At 42.2% G+C, this 25,499-nt stretch overlaps 4 protein-coding genes across 4 annotated transcripts in view; all 4 read right to left on the bottom strand.

Moving 5' to 3' along the window:
- Positions 1-6: 6 nt before the first annotated feature.
- smcr8b (Smith-Magenis syndrome chromosome region, candidate 8b) lies at positions 7-9,316 on the bottom strand. The gene is made up of 6 exons (XM_005750189.2): positions 8,543-9,316; positions 5,737-6,149; positions 3,980-4,713; positions 3,118-3,579; positions 2,272-2,773; positions 7-1,451 (listed from the first exon to the last, which is right to left on the bottom strand). Exons 1-6 carry the CDS (start codon positions 8,726-8,728, stop codon positions 1,013-1,015), a joined length of 2,736 nt encoding a protein of 911 aa, XP_005750246.1. The 5' UTR covers positions 8,729-9,316; the 3' UTR covers positions 7-1,012.
- A 1,438-nt stretch (positions 9,317-10,754) lies between these two features.
- Positions 10,755-17,937, bottom strand: mief2 (mitochondrial elongation factor 2). The gene is made up of 8 exons (XM_005750190.1): positions 17,753-17,937; positions 14,676-14,835; positions 13,899-14,064; positions 13,711-13,802; positions 13,061-13,237; positions 12,799-12,962; positions 12,473-12,625; positions 10,755-12,061 (listed from the first exon to the last, which is right to left on the bottom strand). The coding sequence occupies exons 2-8, from the start codon at positions 14,811-14,813 to the stop codon at positions 11,551-11,553; spliced, it is 1,401 nt and encodes a 466-aa protein (XP_005750247.1). The 5' UTR covers positions 14,814-14,835; positions 17,753-17,937; the 3' UTR covers positions 10,755-11,550.
- Positions 17,938-18,813: 876 nt separating this feature from the next.
- alkbh5 (alkB homolog 5, RNA demethylase) lies at positions 18,814-23,248 on the bottom strand. The gene is made up of 4 exons (XM_005750191.1): positions 21,852-23,248; positions 21,662-21,742; positions 21,439-21,561; positions 18,814-20,419 (listed from the first exon to the last, which is right to left on the bottom strand). Exons 1-4 carry the CDS (start codon positions 22,562-22,564, stop codon positions 20,263-20,265), a joined length of 1,074 nt encoding a protein of 357 aa, XP_005750248.1. The 5' UTR covers positions 22,565-23,248; the 3' UTR covers positions 18,814-20,262.
- A 533-nt stretch (positions 23,249-23,781) lies between these two features.
- Positions 23,782-25,499, bottom strand: part of LOC102194209 (unconventional myosin-XV) — a 47,278-nt gene continuing 45,560 nt past the window's right edge. The window contains exons 70-73 of the mRNA XM_013915180.1: positions 24,932-25,065; positions 24,668-24,801; positions 24,397-24,537; positions 23,782-24,308 (exon numbers count right to left, since the gene is read on the bottom strand). Of these exons, the coding sequence (XP_013770634.1) occupies positions 24,207-24,308; positions 24,397-24,537; positions 24,668-24,801; positions 24,932-25,065 (511 nt within the window). The 3' untranslated portion in view covers positions 23,782-24,206. The remainder of the gene's footprint in view (positions 24,309-24,396; positions 24,538-24,667; positions 24,802-24,931; positions 25,066-25,499) is intronic.

Raw genomic sequence — 25,499 nt, forward strand, 5'->3', positions numbered from 1 at the left:
AAAAAAAAAACAAATTTGTAAGTGCTATGGACTGCTTCTGCTTAATTTGAAAAAGGAAAAAAAATCCTACAAATTCATAATCGAGGGATAAAAAAGGTAATTATCTGGTGTTCATGCAAGCTAACCATTTTGGCATAATAATGCCAACACTATAAATCCATTATCAATTCAGCCAAGAAACATTAGTGATCAGTTCACTCCCTGGCTTCTCCAGCCTGCACATCAAATATCCTTGGGCAAGATACTAAACATTTGCCCCTACTGCATCCCTCAGTGTTTGTGCAATTGTGTGACAAGGCTCCAGTATAGAAAAATGCGCTTGTTTGAATGAGGCTTGCAGTAAAAAGCACCTGAGTACTCAGTTGTAAAGTGCTTTAAAAGTACACATACCTTTACACCACATACAGCTTTTACAAAACAGTGCACACTTCTCCACTAATGCTTCACTTGAGACTTTGGTGATTCAATGTAATGCACTACCTGTCTGTTCAAACAAAATGGTACTGATCTTTCTGTTTAACCTTTAGCAAGAACCCATTGACATCCAACAGACCTGCAGGTTTACTGCATGGGCCGCATTATCATTAATAGTCGTAGAATAATTATAGGCTGCCAGTTATTTGTGACTATCAGACATGCTAAAGGCAGGGTGACAGGTTTTTACAAAGTAATGATGTAATGGACCTACATGTCATGTGGATGTCCTGCTGTACTCTATAGTAAACAGTACTCTATAGAGGTTACAGGCTTGCTTACATTGCACAGTGTTCAGATAAGGCTCAGTTTTCTTAAATTACAAGTTCATGTGTCATTAAGTGATAAGGCTGCCAGCATGTGGAAGGGTTGTGGTGCCAAGTGAGGCACTAGTGCAACGATGTGACCTAAATCTATATTTAACACTGCACATAAAAACATTTTTTTTGTACCGAAATGTTCACAGCAGCAGTTGATCAAACCTAAAAATTAGAGAAACATCGAAACATTCAGGGTTTCTTTTTCTCCGTCTGGACGCCTATGATGTCATTGTGTTTCTGTGCATTTGCACTGAGCTGTAAGCAAATCTTAACACTGGAGGTCCACGTCCCGCATACCGCTGTTTAATGAGATGAGACAGATAGCTCATCACTCTCAAATCACATTCGCTCACACCTCGTTCACACCAGGAATCCTCTTCTGTGTTACCCTTCTCTTTAGCAACGCATAGATTTTTAAAAAGAGGTATAAAAGTGTGCACCAGTACGTGATTGACCAGCGCAGCAAGGCAGCTCTCCAGATGCTGCAGGTAGGTGATGCCCCGGGTGATACCAGTGTGAGGATTGGCCAGTCTGCTGAGAAGAGAACCAGAGTAAGACGGGCACCGCAGCGTCCTCTGGTCGAGGTCCAGCAGAGCCACATAACGACTGTAGCGACTCAGAGAAGGAAGGATGGTGGAAAAAGAAGCTGAGGATGATCTGGTGCAAGAAACCATGACATGGATGTGACATTAATAAATTTCATTTATGACCTGAAGCTGAAGAAGAAAAAAAGAAATAAGCTGTAGCCTTCTACACATGTCAGTTTACTGTCATTTCGGATCAACTTGAAGCTACCTAGACCCATAAACTTAGCAAGTAAACAATGAAAAGCATAAACCTCAGCTGCTCAGTTTGTAAAGGTGGTGACAGAACTTAATGTTTCCAGGTCTGACCAATAACTGCAGTCATTCGCCTTAAATGGCCACCTGATTAAAACCGTTTATATACAGTTAAAGCACCCAACTTGACAGCAGACAAACATGTTTACAGTCTGGGACAAAAACATTTTGGCTAATGTCCCCTCCTCGCTCATTACAACTGTAGGGAGGGTCATACTTTTTAAATTTCTCTATAAGATCTCCAGTTAAACTGTATTGGTTTAAAGTCATGCATTATTAATGGTTTGGCCAATTTGAGGGCTAGTGGATATAAGCCATAGCTGCCTGCTAGCTCTAACCTTAGCTCAATGAACTGGAAATCTCATTGGTATGAGGTTGATGACTTTTAATTACCTTAATGAAGTTATGAAACAAAAAAAAGCAGGACTTGTAATGTATTTTAACAAGTCTGTACTCTGGTTTTGGCGAGTGAAATCTTAGTATTATTTTATTTATACGTTAGCAGGTATCTGGTTAGTGCTGACCAGTAACCTAGCATTAGCCACTAGCCACCCTGTTACCGAAATATTTACTGCCAACTCAAAAATAAATACATAAAAATAAACAAACAAAACAGCAGGATGGCAGATAGCCCTCACCTGTGCACTCCCATCAATCTCCAGGTGAGCAGGTCAGTCAGCTGAAGGGGCGTGGTCAAACACATCTTCACAGCACTTCTATGAGGACCAGGAGCAGGCAGGAAGAGGGTCAGAGCATCCACCGTCTTCCTGACTAGGTTCTCATCTCCTCCGATGACAACCAGTGGCCGGCCACTCAGGAGACAGAACACTGCATGCTGGGAGAACGAGTTGTGCTTGATAAACCTGAGGGCTCTGAGTCCAGCCTTTCTCCTCCTCCTCTTATCCCAGCAGATGTTGCTGTGGATATTTTGAATGGGAGATGGGGGCTCTGAAGATTCAGTGAAACTGATGCTGCTGAGTGTTGACTCCTCATCAACACTCAGCAGCCTCAGGGGAGGGCGGGGGGAAGACCAGCGATCCACCTCGGCCATGTAGGAACCAGGTGCAAAGTTTGCATTGTCCTGGGGCATCAGCCGCACCTTCTGGTGAACCTCAGGTGAGGGCCTCATCGCTTCATCAGCTGTGGAGTAATAACAATATTTTATATGTTTTTAAAAAACTACAGTAATCAGCTACTTTCCCTAGCAATTAAGCGCTTTATTAAATGATCAGCCGTTATAATTTTAAATTATGTCAGAAGAAAAACAAACAAACAAACAAACTGTAAATTTGCACTAAGCCACGATTACAAATGCATATTTTCCACATTTTTAAAATAGCTTCTCATTAATTTCTGTGTTGCTGCAGATTTTATTTAAATCGGATAAAAACCATACCGACAAAGTGAATATATGTTTTTCATAGTTTTATAGCATGGATGTAATAACGAGAGCTTGAGAAATGAATAGTTGCACAACGTGTTACCTTGCAGTAGTTTGGAGGTCTTCTCTTCACTATTGTCTTTGCGAAACTGATTCATCTTTATGGCGCCTGGCTGCTCTTTGATCATGATGTCATCAGCAACCATTGTTTGCTCCAAAGGCTCTTCACTTTCAACGCAACACTGATCTTCCTCATCAGGCCCATCATTTTCATCCTCGCCTACTGCAGCAGGTGCATTCAGTGTCTCTTCCTCTTGGAGGACTTTGTAAGACTTATCCACCATCTGTGGTTCTTCTTCATTCTCAAAGCCGTTGCTCAGAGGCTGCAGCTCTGCTTCCTCCTCTGTGATGGCGGTGAGGTCTTCGGTAAGGATGGATTCTGTGGTGCTGAGCACTTCAATGCTGTCCTCGCTGTTGGCACGCTTTGCATAAGCTCGCAGGTGTCTGATGCCAGTGTCTACTGCTGCACGCCTGCTGCAACTCTCTGTCATTCCGACTGGTGTGTCTGTGGAAGAGAAAGCTCTTTGTTTCATTTTTTATTTTAAAATAAGCATTTAATCTCACTAGATATGTAATGAAAAGCCGAAAGACTTTTTCATTGATATTTCTTTAAACCATCATTTGTTGCTTAAATCCCAGACATCCACACAGGAGCAGAGGATCAAATGTTCAAACTGAGTCCCTGTGGTATTTAATTAATATAAGACAAAATCAAACATGTCAGAGTTTATTGAAAGCCACCCAGTGGACCCGATTAGACCTTTGGGTGGGCCGGTTCTGATATATTTGGCACTCTTGATCAACAACCAGACACTATTTGTTATTTTTGTTCTTATATGAATTGACTAACAAAAATACCCAATCCGCCAAACATTTATTTGAGAAATGTTTCCGCACTGCCGTACCTCTGCTGTCGGCGACATGCTGCGTCATATACGACTTCTCAGTTCCGAGCACTTCGATGCTGTCACTGCTGCTTACACTCCCCGTCATCTCTGTGCCAGGACCAGGCCCAGGGGTCAGTGTATGTGCTTCTGCTGCCTCCAGTTTGATTGGGATCTCCTCCACACAGGAGAAGAACGACTCCATGCTTGGTGGTTCTGGCTGAAACGCCCCGCCAGTCCTCTTACTCCCCGTGTCCTTCAGCAGCTCCACCTCAGTGCCCTCTTCATCAGCATCGTCCGGGCTCCATAGCTCAAACAGGAAGTTGGTGAGCGTTAGTCTCCTGGACAATGATTGTGTGGCATAAGTAGTTCGCAGGACACTTCTGTCACCACGGAGACGTCGCTCTGTGTCTTTGAGCCGGTCCTTCGTAAGAGACAGGTAGTATTCGTTGCAAAGCTCCTCCAGTGGCTTCAGGTGGTGCTCTGACTTGCAGGAGGGGGTGGAGAACGAGAAGCATGGCTCAAAAGGTGGCAACAGCAATGGATCCGTGAGAGAGGTGGCTGGGTCATAGGGCAAGAAGTCGGGCTGTTTGAGCTTCCTGTTTGGGTAAGATGCGACCTGACGAAGGAGCTCTCTGTGATTTAAGACTGAACGCTCCACAGCTTCGAGCTCTTCACTTTCTCCTTCAGATTCTGTCAACCCATTTACCGTTGTCTGACGTTCTGCGTCCTTACGAAGGGTCAGCCGTCTGTACCTGAAACACAGGGAGTAACATGTGGTGAGCAGCCCTTAATTAACTAACAGTGGTGTCACAGTTTCAAGGCTGCCATGAACTACAAACTTCTGGAAAAAGCTAAATTTCTTGAGAAGACGAGCCACAGTCTTAGCCAAAATAATCTTCTGTTTCAAGCACCCCACAGGCTTTCAAGTGGGGTGCTTGAATCTGTTTGTATCAGAGATTATCAAAAGTCCAAAATAAATTCAAGCTTGCGCAGCTGAATTAGATATTTTTGCTGTACAATCGTCCACCCTGAAAAAAGAACAGTTCAAAGAAACCATTAAAAGTTCAAAATTACCATGACAACCATGCCCAAGATACTTCTGAGTCTACATTTCTGAATACACACTTATGTGGGTTTATACATGTTTTTTAAAACATAAAAGCATCCCTGAGATTTGATGACTGAAGAGCTGTGTTATAAGCAAGTGAGTGGATTTGTGTAAAAGTAAAAGATCCTACATTAAAAATCCATTTGATTTTTAGCTGGGGGATGCAGTTCTTTTAACAAAAAGAAGGTTAAAGTTAGCAAAAGGTTATCAGGGAAGGCGGGGCCTAATGTTAGACCTGCTAACCAACCCTGCACATTACAAGTCATTACTAGTGGAAGGTGGTATCCAGCTCCTTCCTCTTTCAGGTTAGGCTTAGGCTTGAGGCTAGAAATTCAAAGTTACAGTGAAATTATCACTAAATGCAGCTGTGCCAAATAAACAAGAGGCCACACAGGAGGATCTGAAAAATAAGAAGCATCCTGTTTGATAAATGAAGTGATGCTTGAGCTTGTGACTGCTTCCTCTTTAACCGCTTCCCCTTTTCACCACTGAGATAGAAATTGAAGCATTTTCACTCTCTTCAGGCCGTCTTCAATATTCCTTCCAATTCATGCTCTTAATCTGCTCAAATTAAAGATATTTAGAAGTAAGTGGCTTGGATATTTTAGTACAAACAGTTTTGCACAGAACCGTCCAATTTAATCAAAGTAAAAAGTGCTGCTCTTACTCGAGCTCCTGTAGTTTTCTCTGCAGCTCAATAGAAAATGCTTGTCTGTTTCCCGTCTTGAGGCTTTCAGCTGCCTCAGAGAAGCGTGTCGATAGCTCAGAAAAGTTCTCCATCAGCTTCACCTGGTCCGAGCACACGTAGGCCATGCAGAAAGGGCGCACCATCCCCCGAGCCTCCAAGTCGTACAGCGTCAGGTGATGAACATATGCAAACGCATTCTCTGCTGAATCTCCCAGGATTACTTTGGAGTCCTCGCTGAAGTTGAGTCGGGGGCCGGGAGAGGATGGAGGGGTGTGGCCGGGGCCAGACGCTTGGTAGTCCACAGACATGATGCGAACAGAGAAGTGGTTGAGGTCAAATGACCCGAGGACTCTGGAGTCCTCCGGTATTGTCAGCACAGGAGATGGACCCACCTGGAGACACAGAGCAGGGGGTTTGTAGAGATGTAATCAAATCAGTCACTAATCATCTGGCTTTAATTTTAGATTTGTGGATTTATTTAGGTAGTCCAAAAATCACAAACTTGATTCAGGGGCTTTTTACCACATATGGAGCATACCACACCCTCTGTTTTTAGAGCCTTAAATAAGATGAAGAAAATGTCTACAGAAAAGCCATTCACAGTCATGAGAAAAACTCAACACACCCCATGACTTAATAGCTTGTAGAACCGTCTTTAGCAGCAATAACATGAAGTAATTATTTCCTCTATGACTTTATCAGTCCCTCACACCATTATGCAGGAATTTTGTTCCACTCTTAGCAGCATTACTTCAGTTCATTGAGAATTTCAGGCATTTGTTTCTGCATAGCTATGGTAAGGTCCCATCACAGATTTCGATTGACGTGCACACTTTGACTGAGCCATTGAAACAGCTTGATTTTTTTCTGTTTTTTATTCGTGCTGTTGTAGATTTGCAGCTGTGCTTGGGATTATCGGCCTGTAGCACGATCCAGTTTGCACCAAGCTTTAGCTTTTAGACACAGCCTCACATTTGACTCTAGAATTCCTTGATATACAGAAGAGTTCATGGGCATCTCAATGACTGTAAAGAGTCCAGGTCCTGTGGCTGTGAAACAAACCTAAATCACCACCCCTCTACCACCGTGTTTAACAGTTAGTATGAGGTGCCCTGTGTTTGGTTTTCTCCAAAGATGGCGCTGTGCATTATGGTCAAACATCACCATCCTGATCTCATCTGTTCAAATGTCCCAGAAGTCTTGCGTTTTGTTCAGATTAAAGCTAACAAACTTAACAAGCTCTGCTGCCATGTTCTCTTTAGAGAGAATAGCCTTTCTCCTGGCAAAGCTTCCAAACAAGCAATACTTGTTGAGTCTTTTTCTAATTTTACTGTCGTGAACTTTTTACATGCCTGAGGTGCAAACTGCCGAACGTGTATCTGTATGATACCGCTGGGAGCAGACATCCTAAAATGTACTTGTTTACAAGGGGCGGCCTTATAAACAGAAGAAAGCTGTTTTCAGATGATTTTTATGCTTTTTCAGAAATAAAGAATGATGACAAAATTAAGACTAATATTACCATAAATGCTTAAACCTGGTTTCTCATTTGTTGTTTTTGTTTTAATATTATGTCTTTACTTGCCTTTGTGTATTCATGTCATGCCATGTGTTTTATTCATCCTTCATCACTGAAGCCCAGCAATAATAATGGATTGGATTTATATAGCGCTTTTCAAGGCACCCAAATCCATTCGCGCATTCACACACTGGTGGAGGTAAGCTACGGTTGTAGCCACAGCTGCCCTGGGGCAAACTGACAGAACCTCTGGCCAACACCAGTAGGCGGTAGGGTAAAGTGTCTTGCCCAAGGACACAACGACCAGGACAGAGAGCCCGGGGATCGAACCAGCGACCTTCCGGTTACAGATACACAACAATGTGGGAAGTTGCACTTGCTAATTTATTATTTGTAACTTTTTGATTCGGCGTCCCTCTATGTGAGAGGTGGCTCGTTTGTGTGATTGACTTGGAGAGTATTTCCTGTTAATCATTCAGTAGTTCTGTCTTGACAAAAAGATATTAATCTTAAAGAGACTTCCTGAATGAATAAACGTCAACTCACTATCTGCTGCAACACAGTGATGCATAAGTATCTAGAAAACAGCAGGAAATATATTGTTTGTATTAGAGTAAACACGGTTGCACTGTAGAGAATGCAGCCTGATTATATGTGTGTAACAAGTGATGCCATGCCATTATAATACCTATGCACCTTAATGCAGATAAAGCAGGGTTATAAACCTAGGCCTGGATTGTCTTTAGCTTTCTTCTGGGAATTTATAAATGTACTTAAACTTTTTTTTTTTTTACAAAATAATCTTTAGCAGATGGGTTTGCAATACTTCAACACCTATTGTTTCTGAAGGAGAATCAGTAAATATGGGGGTCCAACTTTGGCGTATCCCATTTGACACTTTACAAGCTCCATATTTGTATTATTTAACTGTAAAATAGCTTCACATAACAGTTCAAAATAATCTTTCATTATCCTACACTTGATGTAGCCCCTCAGCTCATACCATGATTGACTGATTGTGCATAAGGTGACCATATTAAAGCTACCCCTTCTCCAATGCCTCATACACCTTTATATCAAGCACACGGGGATTACCTGCAGGTGTACTGACCCCATTATTCAAAGCCTTTTTTAGTGTTTATGAGAATCCACCCTGTTAAAACTATATAGACAGAAAATAACCCCCCAAAAACATGGGATCCCGTTTAAAACAAGTGCGATCACAGTAAGAAACCAGCAGTTTTTGTTTGAATGAAGCAAACACACCTGCTCTGAGAACTCAGCCACCAATATGAAGTCTCTGTGAAACTGTGCTGCTGTGCTCCAGGGATGAGAAGAGGGGAAGCAAGGGACAGAGAGCTCTTCAGGTAGACCCCGAGCCTCCTGCTCGTCTTCCTCTCCCCCAAAGCCTTCCGTGCTGGTGAAGGCCAGCAGGTCCGGTGACCCGATCATCTTGACTCGGTGAAGGGTCAGCCCCCAGGAGGGTATCAGCGAGTACCTTTGATCTACTCCGCAGGGGAGGAAGAGCAGGCTACGGGCTCAAACACCGCCATGTCCCGGTGCCGCCCAGCCTACAATCCGTGAGTCAGCTGTTCACACGGGACCCAACAACAACAACCGCTACCAAGGAGGCAAAAAATAAATAAAAACAGTTGCGCAATTTTTTGTTGCAACAAAACTATAATGTTATTGAAAGTTAACCAGATTGAAACTTCAATGTGGGTCCTCCTAACCACTGCGTTTCAGCGCAAACAAGCGGCGTTTCCACAAACACGCAGCACAGAAAAGTCGACGGAGAAGCGAAAGTTCCCTGCGGGCTCAAGTCACACGGTTTGCTGACCTTCTCCCGGGATACGTGTTCCTCTTTTTCTCGCAATTAGCAAGCTAACTTTGAGTCTAAAACATGTGCCTCGCTGTCACATATCTGACCTGTGCCTCTTTGCAAATATTTAACCTTGTGACGGGCAGCCGCAGGGAGAGACGCCGAGACGCTCCCGTTCCTTGAGACGTCAAAGTGGGTGCTTTTAATGTGAAGCCCCGCGGGAGGTCCGCACTGCAGCAAGACTCGATAATGAACACTTCCGGTCACTGGTTTCAACTCAAGAGGGCACTTACAGACAAATACAAGCTGCAAAATAAACTCACGTGTTCATGAAGCTTGTCATTATCGGTGTGTGGTACAGTGTTGATTTAACGCTCTGATTGTTTTAAAGCCTGAATTATATTATACTAACCAGTAATTTTATTTATCTGTTGAGTTTATTTTAATGGAAGCACACTTTTTTTACTTAACATGTCTACACAATAATGCAGTGTCTTTTGTTGTATTGTCTACTGCGTTTTTTGTGTGTCTTTGATATTTGGCTGGTTTTAGCCAAATTTTGTTTTCTAATTTTGTGTATTTGTCAAAGGACTTAAAGGTCTTACATAAATACTGTTTATCACTATTATTACTCTAGTTAATTGCATCACACTACACCCAACACAAAACACGGCTGAATCTGAACAATAAAACTAAGACATTGCATTAGGTTTAGAAAAGTATACGTAGAGATTAAAATAGAAGTCAGCTTGCTCATATTAGAAATACTACCTTAAAAACAGAGGATCGACACTTAATTTGACTGAAGTAGTTCAGCCTACAGAAACCCTGTTAGAATATATTTGTTTTTTAATCCTATTAAGTTCAGGTTCTTTTGGCACCAAATCTTAGAAACAGTTCCTACCACAGGAAAACCCTAACAATCAGATGACCCCTTATGAACAAGTACTTGGCAACAGTGGAAAAGAAAACCTGCCTTTTAAAGGAAGTTGCAGTTAAAAACACAGCATAGCTTTATGCTGCATAACTAATGGAGAGTTGTTTCTCAATTTTATCAAAAAGACCATATGAACCTGAAATAAGTCTGTAGTTTGAAAGCAAAGTGCTGTGCTGAGGTGATATGGTACTATGAGGTCTTTAAGGCATGATGGGACCTGATTATTTTATATGTGGAAAAGGATGTTCAATTCGTTTCTGGATTTAACAAAGAAACGAATGAAATAAAAGACAAGTTAATACATAAGAGCATGTCAAATTATTTCAAAGGACACCTGTTATGTTTATTTCCAGCTCCATATTTTTATTGTTTTACTGGAGCAGCTTTGCATAACACACAGGTCAAAATTATCTTTATTTTATTTTTTCTGGGCACTGGTGCCGCCTCCAAGTTCATCCCTCTTTAGTCCCTTATCCTTTAAATCCACCTTTCTCTTAAACCAACTTTCTTCTGAGGCTGCTCCTCACAAACATATGGTTTGAACCACAGGTGAGTGGGCTTCAGTGCTCACAGCTCGCTGAATGAATATATTGTAAGAGGCCTAACAAGCAATGGTTTGAGGTACCCCCATGACTCATTTGAAATTCACAATACATGCCACCTTATAGGTTCATAAACGTAAAACACTTTTTAATGTAACAAAGTTACAGGAATCTAAATAAAAGCTTTTCATTTTTATTTGCAGTTTTGCTGTTCACTCACAGAAAAACTATTTCTCTTACGACCATCAAAGCACACAATTAAAATATTCCCACCACATTCACTCTGTATTTAAAAAAAAAAAAAAACTGCATAAAATCATTAGGAAGGTTCAAAGCATAATTTAAAGGGTTATTATACCCAGAAACGACTCACAACAGACAGATGACTAAACAAGACAAAGAAAAATGCTCAGCACTTCAAACCATCATTATATTTAAATGTTCACAATGAGTTAAATAAGCCCAACTCAGATACACTGGATAGTGCAGCAACAGCTGGTGGTTTTCATCATGTTATTATTGATCTGCATAGAGAACATTTCAGTGATCTAAGAAGATGATTCGGGGCACACACCGTTAATCAGAGGATAAAGGAACAAGCCATTCTCCTCTTCTGCTGTTGATATATTGAGCTGTGTAATTGGGAAAGATACCACACAAATCTAAAGGTCTGACACACCATTTCAGACATTCTGACAAATATTTTTTCAACTCTTTGACTGTCTCTTTTCCTCAGAGTGCCTTGTTTAGCCTGATTGGCAAATCTGCAGCCTCCTTGTAACGTCTCCTCCACCAGCGTAGACATCAAACCATGGTGCCTGCCATTATGCCACAGCAACTGTGCCCTTTTCATTTGTGTCAAATATGGAGGCGCTAGACAAGGAGCCTTGAACCAGACATCACAGATAAGATTATTCCTTTGATCTCTGCATGTCAGAGCTTGAGAGAACTGACATGCTGTGGGTGTGCAGCGTTAAATAAGCAGTATTTCCGGCTCTGACACAGCACAGTAGAACATGAAGCCCATCTGGTCCACCTGGTCCTCTGACAAGCCGCTCAGCAGATTGACGGCTGGTTTAAAGTAACTGTGCAGCGCCCCTTGCTCGAGGTAGCCAATTAGCTCTGTGATACATTGTTGGAATCTTACATCCAAGCTGGTCTCGGACCAGTCGCTCTCGGAGACGCTAAGGTGCAGGATGAGATTGGCCAGCGGGGTGGCTTTGAGCGGTCGCAGGGCAGGGTTCTGTCTGCACACCGCTTTGAGGATTTTAAGGGTGTGTTTGCGGTAGCCGTTGTCGGCTGCATCAAGCTGAGCCAGACGTTGAGTTTCCCACGGGTAGAGAGAGAGATGCCAGGCGTTCACCCAAGGAGACGTAAACTCTGGCTGGGCGGTCAAAACCACATCGCCCTCGCTCAACAGAGGCAACATAGAGACAAACAAGGGCTGATAGTCGCTCTCTGCTCCTTCGACTGCATTTCCAGGCCTGCAGCATGACAACAGAGGAGTGTCAGTTCAATGCAAACCGACATTTCTGTAGAGTTTATTTTCTTAGTTATACCCATCACTCAGTTTGTTAGTATGTTTGTTGGTTAGATTACTCATAAACTCAGGTTTGAATGAAAATTATACTGAGGGTGAAGCTAGGTCTATCTTGCATCAAATATAAATATTTATAAATATTTATACCTTTTGAGCGTATATCACAAACTAATCTGGACTAATACATCTTTCTAGATCCAGAGACTCATTTCAAGAATGGTGTGTGCGCTTCGTCATACAATATCAAACCGTATTAATTAAGTAATGTCAGCAGTGAACTATTAAATACAACATGTTACTATTTAAAAAAAACCCACAATTTTCAACAAATCAGCAGTTAAGCATGGGCACACACCGGATCTCCAATCTCAGGTCAGGTCCTCCTAGTACAGGTCTGACGACACAGTCCAAAGTGCTGCTGATTGACGGCCAGTTCACAGTTTCCATGACAGCCTTACTGAACATGTTCACAACAGCTTCTGCAGACAGATAGCCGCCCACCAAATACCTGCAAGACACAAGTAGAGACCCTTGTTTCATCCATTTAACAGCGTCTCAAAAACCCCCAAATTCTATTAATTTTGCTTCTAAAATGGAAAGTGGAGGCCAATACACTATATTAATATGCTACACATGTGTTTGATTTAATACAGACATTAAAAAAAAATGTGTGGTGATCACCTGTCCCAGTAGCTGCGTCCTTTGGGAAAATATTCTAGATTGATCCGTCGGACCATCCAGTGCAGAGGATGTGTGAGCAACGTTTCCTCTCCTGGGATGAGACGCCACAGAGAAGACTCCAGCTGTAGAGGCACCAGCAGGCACGCATGGTCTGCACTGACCACCTAAAGACCAGCACATAACAAAACAATTCCAAGATGTTGCTAGACAAAATCAGAGGCTCGTTTCCCATCAGCGGGAAATATATTTCTGTTGTGTATACCTGCAAATCATCCAGCAGAGAACCGCCGAGTGTCATATCACCCAGAGGCATGTCTGGGTGACGGCTGTGCAGAAAACCTTGGATCTCAGTGCAGATGTCCAGAGCCACAGACTGAGCCCTCTGCACCTCCTGGGGAGAGAGCGCCGCCCTTGTGTGGTAGTACTGCTGCAGACGCTCCTGAACAGTTCACATGATTTAAAATCAGTTTTAATACTCCCTACTTTGTTCTAACACATCTATTGCTATTTATAGTCATCATGCAAGGCAACTCCCAAAGTTCATACTGCAACTCTTGATTTGACCATTTAAAAGCACTGCTAACATTTACTGAAGAAATTATTATCTTATACTAATTTCTCTGCTTATGTGGATGTTATGCACAATACCTCAGAGCAATGTCATGCTTGTCTGACTTCTTCTATATCTTCTGCTTGCCCAGCACACACTGTTTTTTGAATTGGCAGGGCTCTTGGGGCTCTGTCAGCCTAATAGTGCATAATAAATATGTATCCCCTAAGCACTGCACTTAACAAAACATGCTGGACGCGCATACATAAATGAGCCAACAGCAGCAGAGGAACTACAGAGCAGTTGCTGAGACTTCATATTCTCTCTCTTCAAGGGCTCAGAGGTGAAGTGTCAGAGTGTACCTGCAAAGTCAGGGCGCACAGCTGGAGCCTCTTGGACTTTGACTCCGGTTTAGTCTGCACGTCCAGCATCTGAGGCTGCTGGCAGAGATCAGCTGAGTGAAAAGAGAACAGCTGTGATATAATAACAGACGGTGTCACACAGGATACGTTCTGCGTATTTGTGTGCCCACTTTCAGTCGCTCAAATACCTTTCTGCTGTTTGGTTGCCTTGGCGACATGCTTCATCACCACACCCTCTATGCCCTTCCTGATGAGTGTTGGGGAAGCAGAGACCAAACTCAACTCCTCCCAGCTCTCAGCCATCTTCTGCTCCACCTTTTCGTCATCTGCTGCGCGGCCTGCGCGCTCTATCAGCTGAATGAAAACACTCATTGTCACAGACGTGCAGCCATGAGTACACTCCACAAATACAATTACATACACCATCACAACCCACAGGCAAATAAACGTTGATAGACAGAACCATCCTCAGGACCTGTGCAGTCCAAAGTGCATGTAAGATTTTTATTTTTTTAAAAATGGTTTAGCATAGATGAGGGTGAAAGAATCATAAGAGATTATAATATTTAACACTGACGTAAAAACAGCAAAGAAAATGGGGAGAGATGCCATAAGGCATGATTTTTAGATCCATGTGTAATAGTGCAAAATTCAGATTTTGCACTATTACTTTTACTTGTTTCATCCCTTTTGCAACACAGTTAAAGTACATTAAGTAAAAGTACTCATTGTGCATAATGATCTTTTTCAGAATCACATACATTATATTATATTATTAGATCAGAATTTAAAATTATTGTTACTGGCAGCTACAAATGTGATGTATAAAGGCGAGAAAAGGCAAAAATGATGAACAAATGATGAGGAATCTGTCATTCATCCCTTTAGATACACAATATTTCCATACTCACTGGGCTTGGGAAAGATGTTGTGATGTGGTACTAACAAACTCAAAAAGCACTCACCCGTTTCACTGCCAGTGTAGCGATCCCCAGCAGAGCCGCACCTCCAACTCCCAGAACCAGCCGGGCATTAGACAGCAGAAAGTCAATCACTACAGCGATGCCTTCCTCTCCTCGCCTCCGACTGCTCTGGAAGTTCATCTTCTCCTTTTTCGTGGTCAGCCTTTGGAAAAGGAGACGGCATGCATTTGGAAGAGCAGAAGGCAACACAAGATATGACTGACTGTCAGAGGGAAAACAACATTTTGGGGGTTTCTCTTCGTTTAGAAATAATTGTATGCAACAGCACTCTAAAGTGTTGAAGTCTGAATAATTCATGAAAGTGGAATAGTGTGCACAGCAACATTTCTATTTAATATGATGAATAACTTCACACACATCGAGCAGAGTATTCTTCAAAGATGTGTGGACACATTAAAGAAATAAACTGAAGCTTTTATACCTTGAACGAAGGGCTTGGTTCTTAATCTTTCAGCACTCTTTATGTCAATACTTCTACGAGCCACAGAGTATTTCTTAGAATGACAAAACCTGCTCTCATCTTTCTTAAAGCAGCATCCCTTCCCAGTTAAAGAACAACTAAACATGTCAGAACGTGCTGGCAGAAACAGTGTTACATAAACAAACATGGCTATGATTGTTAGTGGGAATCCTGACAGCTCAGTTTTGACATGCTTCAGAACTGTCACTGAGTTAATAGTGATGTAGTTACATGAAGAGAGCTTCACAGACTGGTGTAGCTGACTACACCATTCAGGGCTCTGCTCACTGCTTTAGTATCAGGAACTAAATGTGTCTGCAAAGGTTGCCTTGAATATGGTGCAACTAAGGTCATATTTTAGACCTGAAACAGCCACAATAAAGGTTCTGTTTAAAAAAAAGTAAGGATCAATGTCTGACATGCATTCACCTAACTGGGCTTGATACAACGATATTCCTTTCTTTTTTCTTTCATAGCTAGGTGTTATAGAAAGGCAAGCTAATTTAAAGCAGACTTTTGTGTCATGGTCTTTTTCCACAGGTGTAATCAATCCCATTAATTGCGCTCCTAAGCTCATTACAGTACACCAGCCCTTACTGATGACACCTGGGATTTTCCTGTTGTGACACATCAGTCTGTTGGTAAAACATCCCTCCCACTATGAGGTCTATGATCCAGTGCACTGCAAAACTTCAGTTAAGGAGCTTGTTTAAGCTGATTGTAAGCTTCTATAACTGAACATGACAGTGATAGAAATGTATTTTTAGTTTGTACAAAGCCGAATGTTTGTTGAGCTTATCGCGTTTAGCTCCAGATGCCTGATATCCACAAATAGCTATAAGATATTACTCAAAACCATTTCAAACAACTCTGTGTCCTCGCTCCCTGCAAGAGGCACAGGGTCCCAAAACCAAAGGAGCGCTCTATTTATAGACCCGGTGCATCCCTGAGTCATCTAGTTACAGCACGTACAGCATGGAGGTGTCACTTTGACTATCAGAACAGAGGTCACTGTTCTGTTACCATCAGGTCAATACTTACATCAATATCCCGATTGCTGTCACAATAGTGCTTAATTATACCACCGCATGCAAACTGCTAATTTAAGCGTGAAAATTTTATTTTATTTTATTTTATTTTATTTTATATAGATAGATAGATAGATAGATAGATAGATAGATAGATAGATAGACAGGCAGCACTCCGTCTTTGCCGACATTCAAAAACAAAAACAAACTCTACATTTAATAGCTGTGAGTGTGTGTGAATGGGAGGTTGTAAAGTTTTATTTTTGCCATTTTCACTTTAAAGCACTGCAAACCTGCACAGATTCTTAGGTTTTTATCTTAATATATATAAACCTGCCATTGCCATTATATATGACACTAACAAAGACGTTATACAAATAAAATGCAACTTTCTTTCTTTTCCACCTGTGTGATAGATTACTGACCAAATACTAAACATATCACATGGCAAATGTAGAAAGGGCAAAGTTAGACTTCTCCCACAGGATTAAAAGATTTGCAGTTTATCCTGCTGACTGGACTGCCAGTATGTTCACCGTAAGAGTACTGTGGAAAAGTTTCTAATGTTAATTGACTTCATAATAAGAGTAGTAAACTGAAAAGAAAAAAATCTTGGTGTGCTGATCTTTTGCCCTTAAAACAAGCCTTCAAGATATTTGGCATTTTGGAGAATTCTTCTGAATGTTTAATTTCTCTCAGAGTCGACTGTCTTTACATGAATCCAAGATGCTCTGATTCTGCTGCTTGCTAAAGAGAGTTCTTTGCCTGTTTTCATGTGATGTCACGATGCAGAACAGTGCAATGCGTTCTCAGCATTTCACTGACAATGTGTTTGGACCAAATTAGTCAAGTTTGCAGAATGTGGCTCCAGACTTTGAGAAACCTTAACCATGCTTAAGGTTTGATTAACCCCCTGTTTAGTCCGTTTCTTTTATCCGTCTCTTGGTGCTTTTGAGAAAGAGTGTGGAAAGCAGGTCATGACAGAAGCATATGGTGTTGTTTCAACCTTTCTTACTCCTCTTTAACTCTCCTCTTCAGAAACAACTTTTAGAGTCTGCTAATCACTCACCTAGTTTTATCTGTTTTGTTATCTTGTTTCTGTTTTTACCTCCAAATAATATTATATTATTGCGGTTACTGCTTTAGTCATGCTCTGGGTTATATCCAAACGAACTAATTGCTTGCATAACTGGTCCTTTAACAGCCTCCAAATACATTGCTGAGGCATTTTTCCAAAGGGAGACTTGGAAATTTAAGAGAGGAGACTTCAATTAAGTGTTTCTGTGAAACATCTGGAATCACTCAAACTTTTGAAGGTCTCACTACTAACGAGTTGTGACAGTATTTTAGCGCCGACCTCCCCTCTCATCTCTAGCCTTACAAAAACAGTCGAAAAATACGTCGACGGAAACGAGTAACATACTGACAGACAGTCAAGTTACACAGCTGTCCGAATAACAACGCAGACAAAAACAAAGCGTTTCTCATTGTTAGCAGCTAGCCAGCTGGTTAGCCTTGTTAGCAGTCCATTATATAAGTTATCTCTCCACCCTCCTGATAAATATGCTTACCACTCAGTGCGAAGAAAATGTGATATTCAGGTTCAGAACCATTGGAGTTTGACAGAACACGTCTTTTGATGCTTTTTTGGCAAATAAAAAAAGCCTGTCGACTGTCGTTTGCTGCCATAAATATGCCATAAACAGTAGCTAACAGCTGGTGGCTTCTTCTTCTTCGTCTTTTTTTTAAAATTTCGGATATGATAATCATCTTTAAAGGTGCATTAGCGCCCCCTGGTGACGCTCTGGCACAACAGACCTTCAATAACTGTCCGGCTCTCTTCTGTACAGTTGTTCTAACTAATCGGGTTATTTCTATACATTTATCTGAATTTCCAAAAATAATGTAACAAATACATATATACACACATACATATATATATATATAGATATATGTGGACAGCTTTTTTCCTTTTTGTGGTTCTCCCTTTAAGTTAAATCATCACTTAATAATTAACTATTTCAAAGCTATAAGATGAGATTTCAGTGAAGATGAAAGTTCTCTCCTACTCAAAGTGGCTGACAAGAAAGAAGGTTTTTAGGCTTTTCAGCAAGCCTTCACTGAAGTTAAATTTCATCAGTTCAACATAGTGTAAAAACATAAACAGCTCATTTGGATCAGATGTTAAATTCGGCAGCAGTTTGTAGAGGAAACTTTAGATGAATACCCTGACTTAGTTCATGAGATGGAGCTTGTGAGGAAACTGCTTACGTCAGCTTTCTGCTTTGAAATGATAAAATGGGAGTACTCTAGATTGAAGTTTCCAGAAGAAATTGTATTTCTGATACCACAGAATCAGACCATTAAAAAAAAAGTTCATAACTGCATTTGTTTAGCAGTTTGCAGTAAATTGTAGTGCTATATGTTTCAGCTTCTCTATCATGGCTAAAGCACTTCTGGATGGATGCAAACTGCATTTCGTTGCCCTGTACCTGTGCATGTGCAATGACAATAAAGTTGAATTCTATTCTTACTGATATTAGATATAAAATAAGATTTCTCAATAGATCATTTAATCTCAAATTCTGCACTTAAAAATGTAACAAATACATATTTGTCAGTATGGCAGGCAGAATAAATAGACTCAGGAGAGGCAAATTCAGCTTTATTTCATTTAGCGAGGACCTTTGTCAGTCAAAACAAATGACAACTAAAAACCCATGAAACCATTTTATGCTCCTTCACTGTCCACACAATCATTTCAACTTTAGCCGAGCTACACAGAGCCATGAACACCCCACGTCCTGTTTTTAGAAAGCAATTTCTCCTCTGAACCAAGGTTATTTTTGCTCATATGTAACTCCATACTAAGCAGTCATCTAATGAGTACCTCTGCCAAACATGGTTGACTGGAAGCAAGCAACAAATGTATGTTTACACAGCAAACCGCAAGGAAATTGTTTCTGCTCAGACCCAAACTAAACAGGACATAATGGAGGTCATTCTGCTCAAATTAAAGTTCTGACTGACCCCAATTTCACCTTATTTAAAAGAAAAAAAATTTAGATCTAGCACAGGACAGCAACAACGTCAGAATGAAACAGGAGTGTAAAACAAGACCTGAGTTTTTCCATTGCTCCTGAAATGGTGCATCACTCCAGCTGACAGACCAGCAACAGAAGCCATGCGGCCGAGTTGAATCGTAAAACAGAAATCCAGGTTTCACGTCTGCTGCAACTTAAAACTGCAAAATGGAGGCTAAAGTGAACTGAGTGAAGTTACAGGTCAGAAACGTAGGTGCTAAAACTCAAACGCTCCATAAAAGTCCTCCAATCAAACACTATATAAACATATTGTACATTATAACAAGTTAGATTACAGCCCAGGGTTTCCTTTTTACAAGTCCATACTCCTTTCAGCTCTCAAGGTCTGTACATCTTGGTTACAAAAAAAACAAAACATGCCAGTTTTAGGTATCTATGAACATACAAACAAAAAGTTTCATTTAACTGAACAGTTTATCAACAGAGCCTAACTGTAGTGAATAACTCCAAGTGCTGTAATAAGTAGCAGAGATGTAAGCTTTGTCTGCCAAAAACTAATCCACTCAAATCAAAAAGCAACAGTATGATAACTGCCCTCCCTGTGCCAAACTGAAACAAAAGGAGCAAGTTTGAATGAACAAATAATATAATACTGAAATATAATAATCAGCCATAACATTAAAACCACCTGCTCAAAACGGTGCAGGCTGCACTCAGTGTTGCCAAAACAGATTTGACCTATCATGCCATAGGTGTCTCTGATGGTGCTGTGATGCTAGCAGCAGATTCTTTGGCTGCATGTGTGTCCTGCTAAGATGTTTTCCTCATTGCGGTTTGCCCTGCTGTGCTCCAGTGTTTAGCTGGCCAGAGTAACTTTGACATGAACGCCAGGACCCCGAAGATTCAAACGACGCTGTTCTGTAATGAGATCATCCTGTTCACCTGTCAGTAGTTTTCATGTTGTGGCTGATGGGCTTACATAAAAAAAAAAAACAACAACAACCAGATATTCATATATTCACATGTGAAAGGAGTCCTTAGTGGCGCCTCATTTTGACTTTGCGCCCTGAACTCTCCTGCTCTTTGTCGTAGTCTTGGCCGCGTCTCCTGTAGTTCTCTGAGGTGATGCTGTGACGATGACGGGACAGTGAAGGACGTCTGTTCTCCTCTTTATCCATCTCCAGAACCCTCGGCCTGGTGGAGTCACAGTTGGGTCATTCATCACAAACCCTTTCATCGCACAGAGTTATCTTACTAACACACCTCACGTTTATTCTTGCAGATTCACCACCTCTGAGCCATGACAAAATATTACAGCTTAGAGCTCTGCTTAAGTGCTGCCCAGTTTTCCACGTGGGTAGCGAGACCAGAGGCTAGTATCGTCCCTGACCTCAGTGGAAGACACTTTTCTGTCACAGCAACTTAAAAAGCAAGATATGACACCCTCTATATCTTTTCTACATGTTTAAACTTGAACAGACTGTATGATGAATACCACTCACTGGTGTTTACACACATCATCTTGACCCAACATGGGATCACCTACTCCGCTCCGCAGCCTGTCATCCTGACAGGAATCTTTTTTTTCCTTTGGCAGAAATAGGTAAATGTTTTTGTTTGTACACATCACACTTTCCACACATCTAATTATGCTGGCAAAAACAAGCATTGCTTGTACTGTCATGTCAACAAACTTAGCCTTACAATATCTTTGGCCAAGGCTTTCTGCCTCATTTATTGATTGAGAAAGCGTTTGTTGTGCTGTTTGCCTGAGAATTAATTAGAGCCACTTAAAGAAGTACTCACACCGATGCCAACTGTGCATTTCATAAAAGACTCATTAATAGCCCTAGTTACTGTGACTTGAGGGGCAGACAATCTGCTTGAGACTAGCAGCCTCATTTTCAGGGGGCAGCTGTGAATTTCTAAACACCGGCTTTGTTAGAATGAATTAACGTTACATAAATACTGAGAGTGGCACCACTTGTCCAGACACTTATCAATGCTTCAGTTTAGAGGAGACTGGAATCAGTATGAATTTAATGCCAAACTCTGGTACCCCTTCCTAGCACTCACTGATTGCAGCCTCTATGTTTTCCAGTTACATTTTGACCAGTTTCTCATCAGATGAAATACTCATGCGCTGTCTGACTTTTCTCAGTTTAGTTTGTACCATGAAGACCTCTGGTGTGTTAGCACGTGCGGGTGGATACCTGTGAGCAGCATCAGGGTCTGCTTTGCGATGAGAACGTTTGGCTTTCAGGCGACCTGGTTTCTGTGCCAAAGAAGCTCTTAATGAGCTGTCAGAGCCCAGTCGAGGAGCGTCAGGTCTAGTCCTGCCAAAAAGAAGAAGAAGCAGAATAAGAAAGACTGGGGTTGAGAGAGAGGTTTAAATTAGGATTGTCAATTTTTCAAAATCACAGTGTGTTGACTCACTTTCTGAGGATGATTACTGCACGCCTTTCTTTTATGTCCTGCGGTCGGATGCAGTGGGTAATGTCATCTGCTGCATAGCCACTGAGAGAGGGGAAAAGAGGCTTTTAGTGACTGCTCTCTGCAGCCCGTGGGAACTACACAAAAACTACACAAAAACACAAAACGTGACAGCAAACACAGCTATACTCACCTTAGCACGGTGACACTTCCTCTTCTCACAGGCAAGACAAACACGGGCTCAGACACCCGAATCGGTTTGAACTGGAAGCGGCAGCCGAAGCAGAGAGCGCTGTCACTGAAGAAGGACACGGACACGATGGGCCGGTCAAAGATGTGCAAAGGATCCACGTGTGACACGATGCAGCCACCTGGCTGATAGTCATTGATGACTGCACTGTTAACAAACCCCTCTGGGATGACTCCGTTTGTCACCAGCCGATTGATCACCAGCTCGTGCACCCAACTCGGGATCTCGTCCACTTCTCCTTTGCGGTACAGCCGCTCCTGACCCGGACCACGCTTCTCCAGCTGGGCTCCATACGTGTAGCCCTCCCCGAAAAAGTACTTATTCCGAAGGGGCGCTCTATCCACGGTGTGCTCGCGGTAATGTCCGGCCTCTGCCTGTGCAACCACCTCGTCGATCTTCTTCTCGATGAGGGCGCACTCCTCCGGCGTGAAGATGGTCTTCTGCTGGATGCTGCTCCTCACCCGGCGGGCCTCCTGCTCCCGGAGGTCCGTGCTGTCATCGCTGTGCTCGTACTCGTCGTCATCGGATTCCCGGTGCTTGCGTTTTCGGTGTTTCCCGTTGCTCGTTTCGTCCACGCACTTGTTTTCGTAGTCGTCTCTGTGCGGAGTCATGGATTTGAGCTTCTCCCTCAGGTCGGAGTATCCACTGGCTGCCATATCAGCCAAAACAAGATGACCGGCGTGCTGAGACGAGGGCTGCTAGCTAACAGATAGCACGCATCAGCGCTGCATTTCAGCAACAATTACTCGGGGTCTTGTTAGCGTGAGCGGACTAGACGTCTAACAGATGAATATCACTTGCTTTAAAGGGTCCAGTTACTTTCTCGCAGCGCATAAAGTAGCTAACATTAGCTAAGCTGGTGGGCCACTCCGCGTCTGCATTGAAGTAACGATGTGGTGTGGCAGTTGACAGTCTGGAGATGACCTTACCGGACTCTCTCAGGAAAACAGAGTCGTGGCAAATGCAGCACGCTCGGCCAGCAGAAACGCGAAAAAAATATTATCTGAGCGGCCTGGCTACCAGCTAGCGAGCAAGCTAGTAAGTTAGTTAGCTCCACTAGCCTGGCTGGGTCTGTCCGTCGCCGCCTGGAAAAACAGACAAACCACGCAGCAACATTTCACATGTCGCCGTTAAACTCCAGACCTCAGAGCTCCGCAGACGAGTCAGGTTTTAACTCCAATAGCCTGGGAAACGCATTGCTATATGTGCACGAATCTTGACCTCCTCTTAGTTTACACCAGCACAAACCGTCTCCAAGAAAAAGGCTGAAAATAAACTCGTGTAACCTGCCAGAAGTCTGCGCATGCTCGGTGACGATTTGACAGTGTGGGGCGGGGCTAAATCCATTTTGGGAACCCCGAGGACACATTTTAGTCCTCTGCTGCTAATTCTGTCCCACTTACCTCTTATTTACCTCCACTGAGTCCACACTTTACATCCAGATAGCTCTGTTTTTTTATTTTATTAACTCCGCTGGTTCTCAGTTTATATAGCAGATATACAAAGAAAGAAAACTGTGCGACTAAAAATAGTTTTTAAAGTTTTATGCAAACTTTTTATTTCATTACATATCACGAAGAAGAATAAAACAGTGAATATAGTGAAATAAAAAAAAGTGTTGTTATACAGTAAAAATAACTACTTACCGGCCGCTATAGAGTTTGGAAGCAAGCAGAATTTGGCTTAACTCTCGCACACTGAAACAATGTATATTTTTAATGTTATGTGTGTAAACAATGAAGTCAGTAAATACCTGATTAGGAGGAAGGTTGCTGGTTAAATATTTCACTTTTCCCCCAGTAGTGTATAGTTATGCACGTAATATAATAATCACTGAAGAAGTTCACAATTGTTTTTAAAAACCCTGATTTATTGTGATTTATATATAATGTTTCTTGTTTTGATTTTTTTTTAACAAAATGTGCATTATCAAGGGCTGAATACAACAATAAAGAGTACAGTCAACTGTACTTATAAAAAAATATAAAACATGTAGCCTATCACTTATAAAACTTTGTGAAGACACGACACCGGCCCTGCAAAGCCTCCCCACATTTCATTTACAGCTTCTGTACACATAAAACAGTTAAGTGCAATTATTAATGAGTCACACAGATAGAAAAACAGGAAATTCGTCCAGCATTGAGATCCATTCTTGTTCTGCACTCATAGAAAGTGACCTCACATTTGTGTGTGCGAGATACATATAGCAAACACCTTAAGCTGAGAAGAGGTAGGCTATTTATGAAGGTCTCATGTACATTAGCGAGAGCATGTGCACTCGTGAAAGTTTGTGCGTTACAGCATGGTGATTTCGCTGGGTGGCAGAGTGAGCCTCTTCTCCCGCACTGACATCATGTTTTCCACCTGCATGGCGACGACTCGACACAGTTCCAGGCCCTGAGGATGAAGAAAGAGTGGATCAGAGCCTGAAAGCTGACTTGCTAAAGATGATCAAGATTCTTTAGATGTGTGGTTTGCATAATACCTGCTCCAGCTGTAGCTGAATGACACGTTGTGCGTTCATATCCCCTAAGGTGAGGTCTACATAAGGGTAACTGGTCCCAGCAGTGGGTCTCTGGGTGCGGGTGGACTGTATATCCGCCAGGGGGACCAATGCCATCATCTCCTGCATGACAGAGTCTAAACTTTTACAGCTGAAATTACAGCTCTGCATATGAGCTCATCTTCTCATCACAATGCGCTGAGTCATAAGCCGACCAAAGGTGTGTGTGTGTGTGTGTGTGTGCACTCCTTACATGGGTGTTTTTGTGGAGGAAGTGGAGACCGTGTTGATTGACAGCAACGATACAGGGAGCGTAAAAGGTGGTGGAGCTGCTGCTGTGGATGTAGAAGAACGAAGAGCCGAACATGGGGAATGCACTGACCAGGCCTGAAAGCGCACAAGAAAAATTTGAGTAAATTTTCAATCTTGGGGTGAAGCAGTTGAGTTTTAGTTTAACACATTACTGTAGACCACCAGGTGTTCCTGCAGCGCTTCTTAATGTCCACAGCAATCTTACCCAGAAACTGTGCTCGGGCCTGGTGCGGGTTCAGTGCCTGTATTTGCTGCATATGCTGTGTCGCCATGGTAACCCACTGCTGGGGTGGCTGCTTTTTGAAGAGAGGTGTGGCGATGTACTCCGATAATTCGTGTCTGCAGGAGAGGGAGAACAGAAACAGAGTATCAGATAAACAGCAGTCTGTTTCACTCTGTGATTTCCCACATTTCTCCAGAAGAGTTTTACAACTCAGTGAGCTGCTCTTCTCCGCTTTAGGCTGTGTGTGTGTGTCTGTGTGTGTGTCTGTGTGTGTCTGTGTGTGTGTCTGTGTATGGGGGAGGAAGGATCGAGGATAACAGCGGTTAGAGCAAGAAGTCATATAAGAGTTTTTACAGTTGAGAAAGTAGAAAAGCAGTCATGCCTTTTAAACACAATAACTGGTGACTGCACCACAGTCTGTGCCTGCATTTACTAAACTGCTGCAAGTCGAGTCAGAATCCTCCACTTAAACATTAACATTATACAAGATTTTACTCTGTTTTCTTTTATGCAGGCCATTTTATGAGGTCTTTACTCTTAATTTTTCAGC

Source organism: Pundamilia nyererei, unplaced genomic scaffold (genome assembly GCF_000239375.1).
Source record: "Pundamilia nyererei isolate P.nyererei 1_Seehausen unplaced genomic scaffold, PunNye1.0 scaffold00265, whole genome shotgun sequence".
NCBI classification, from domain to species: domain Eukaryota; kingdom Metazoa; phylum Chordata; class Actinopteri; order Cichliformes; family Cichlidae; genus Pundamilia; species Pundamilia nyererei.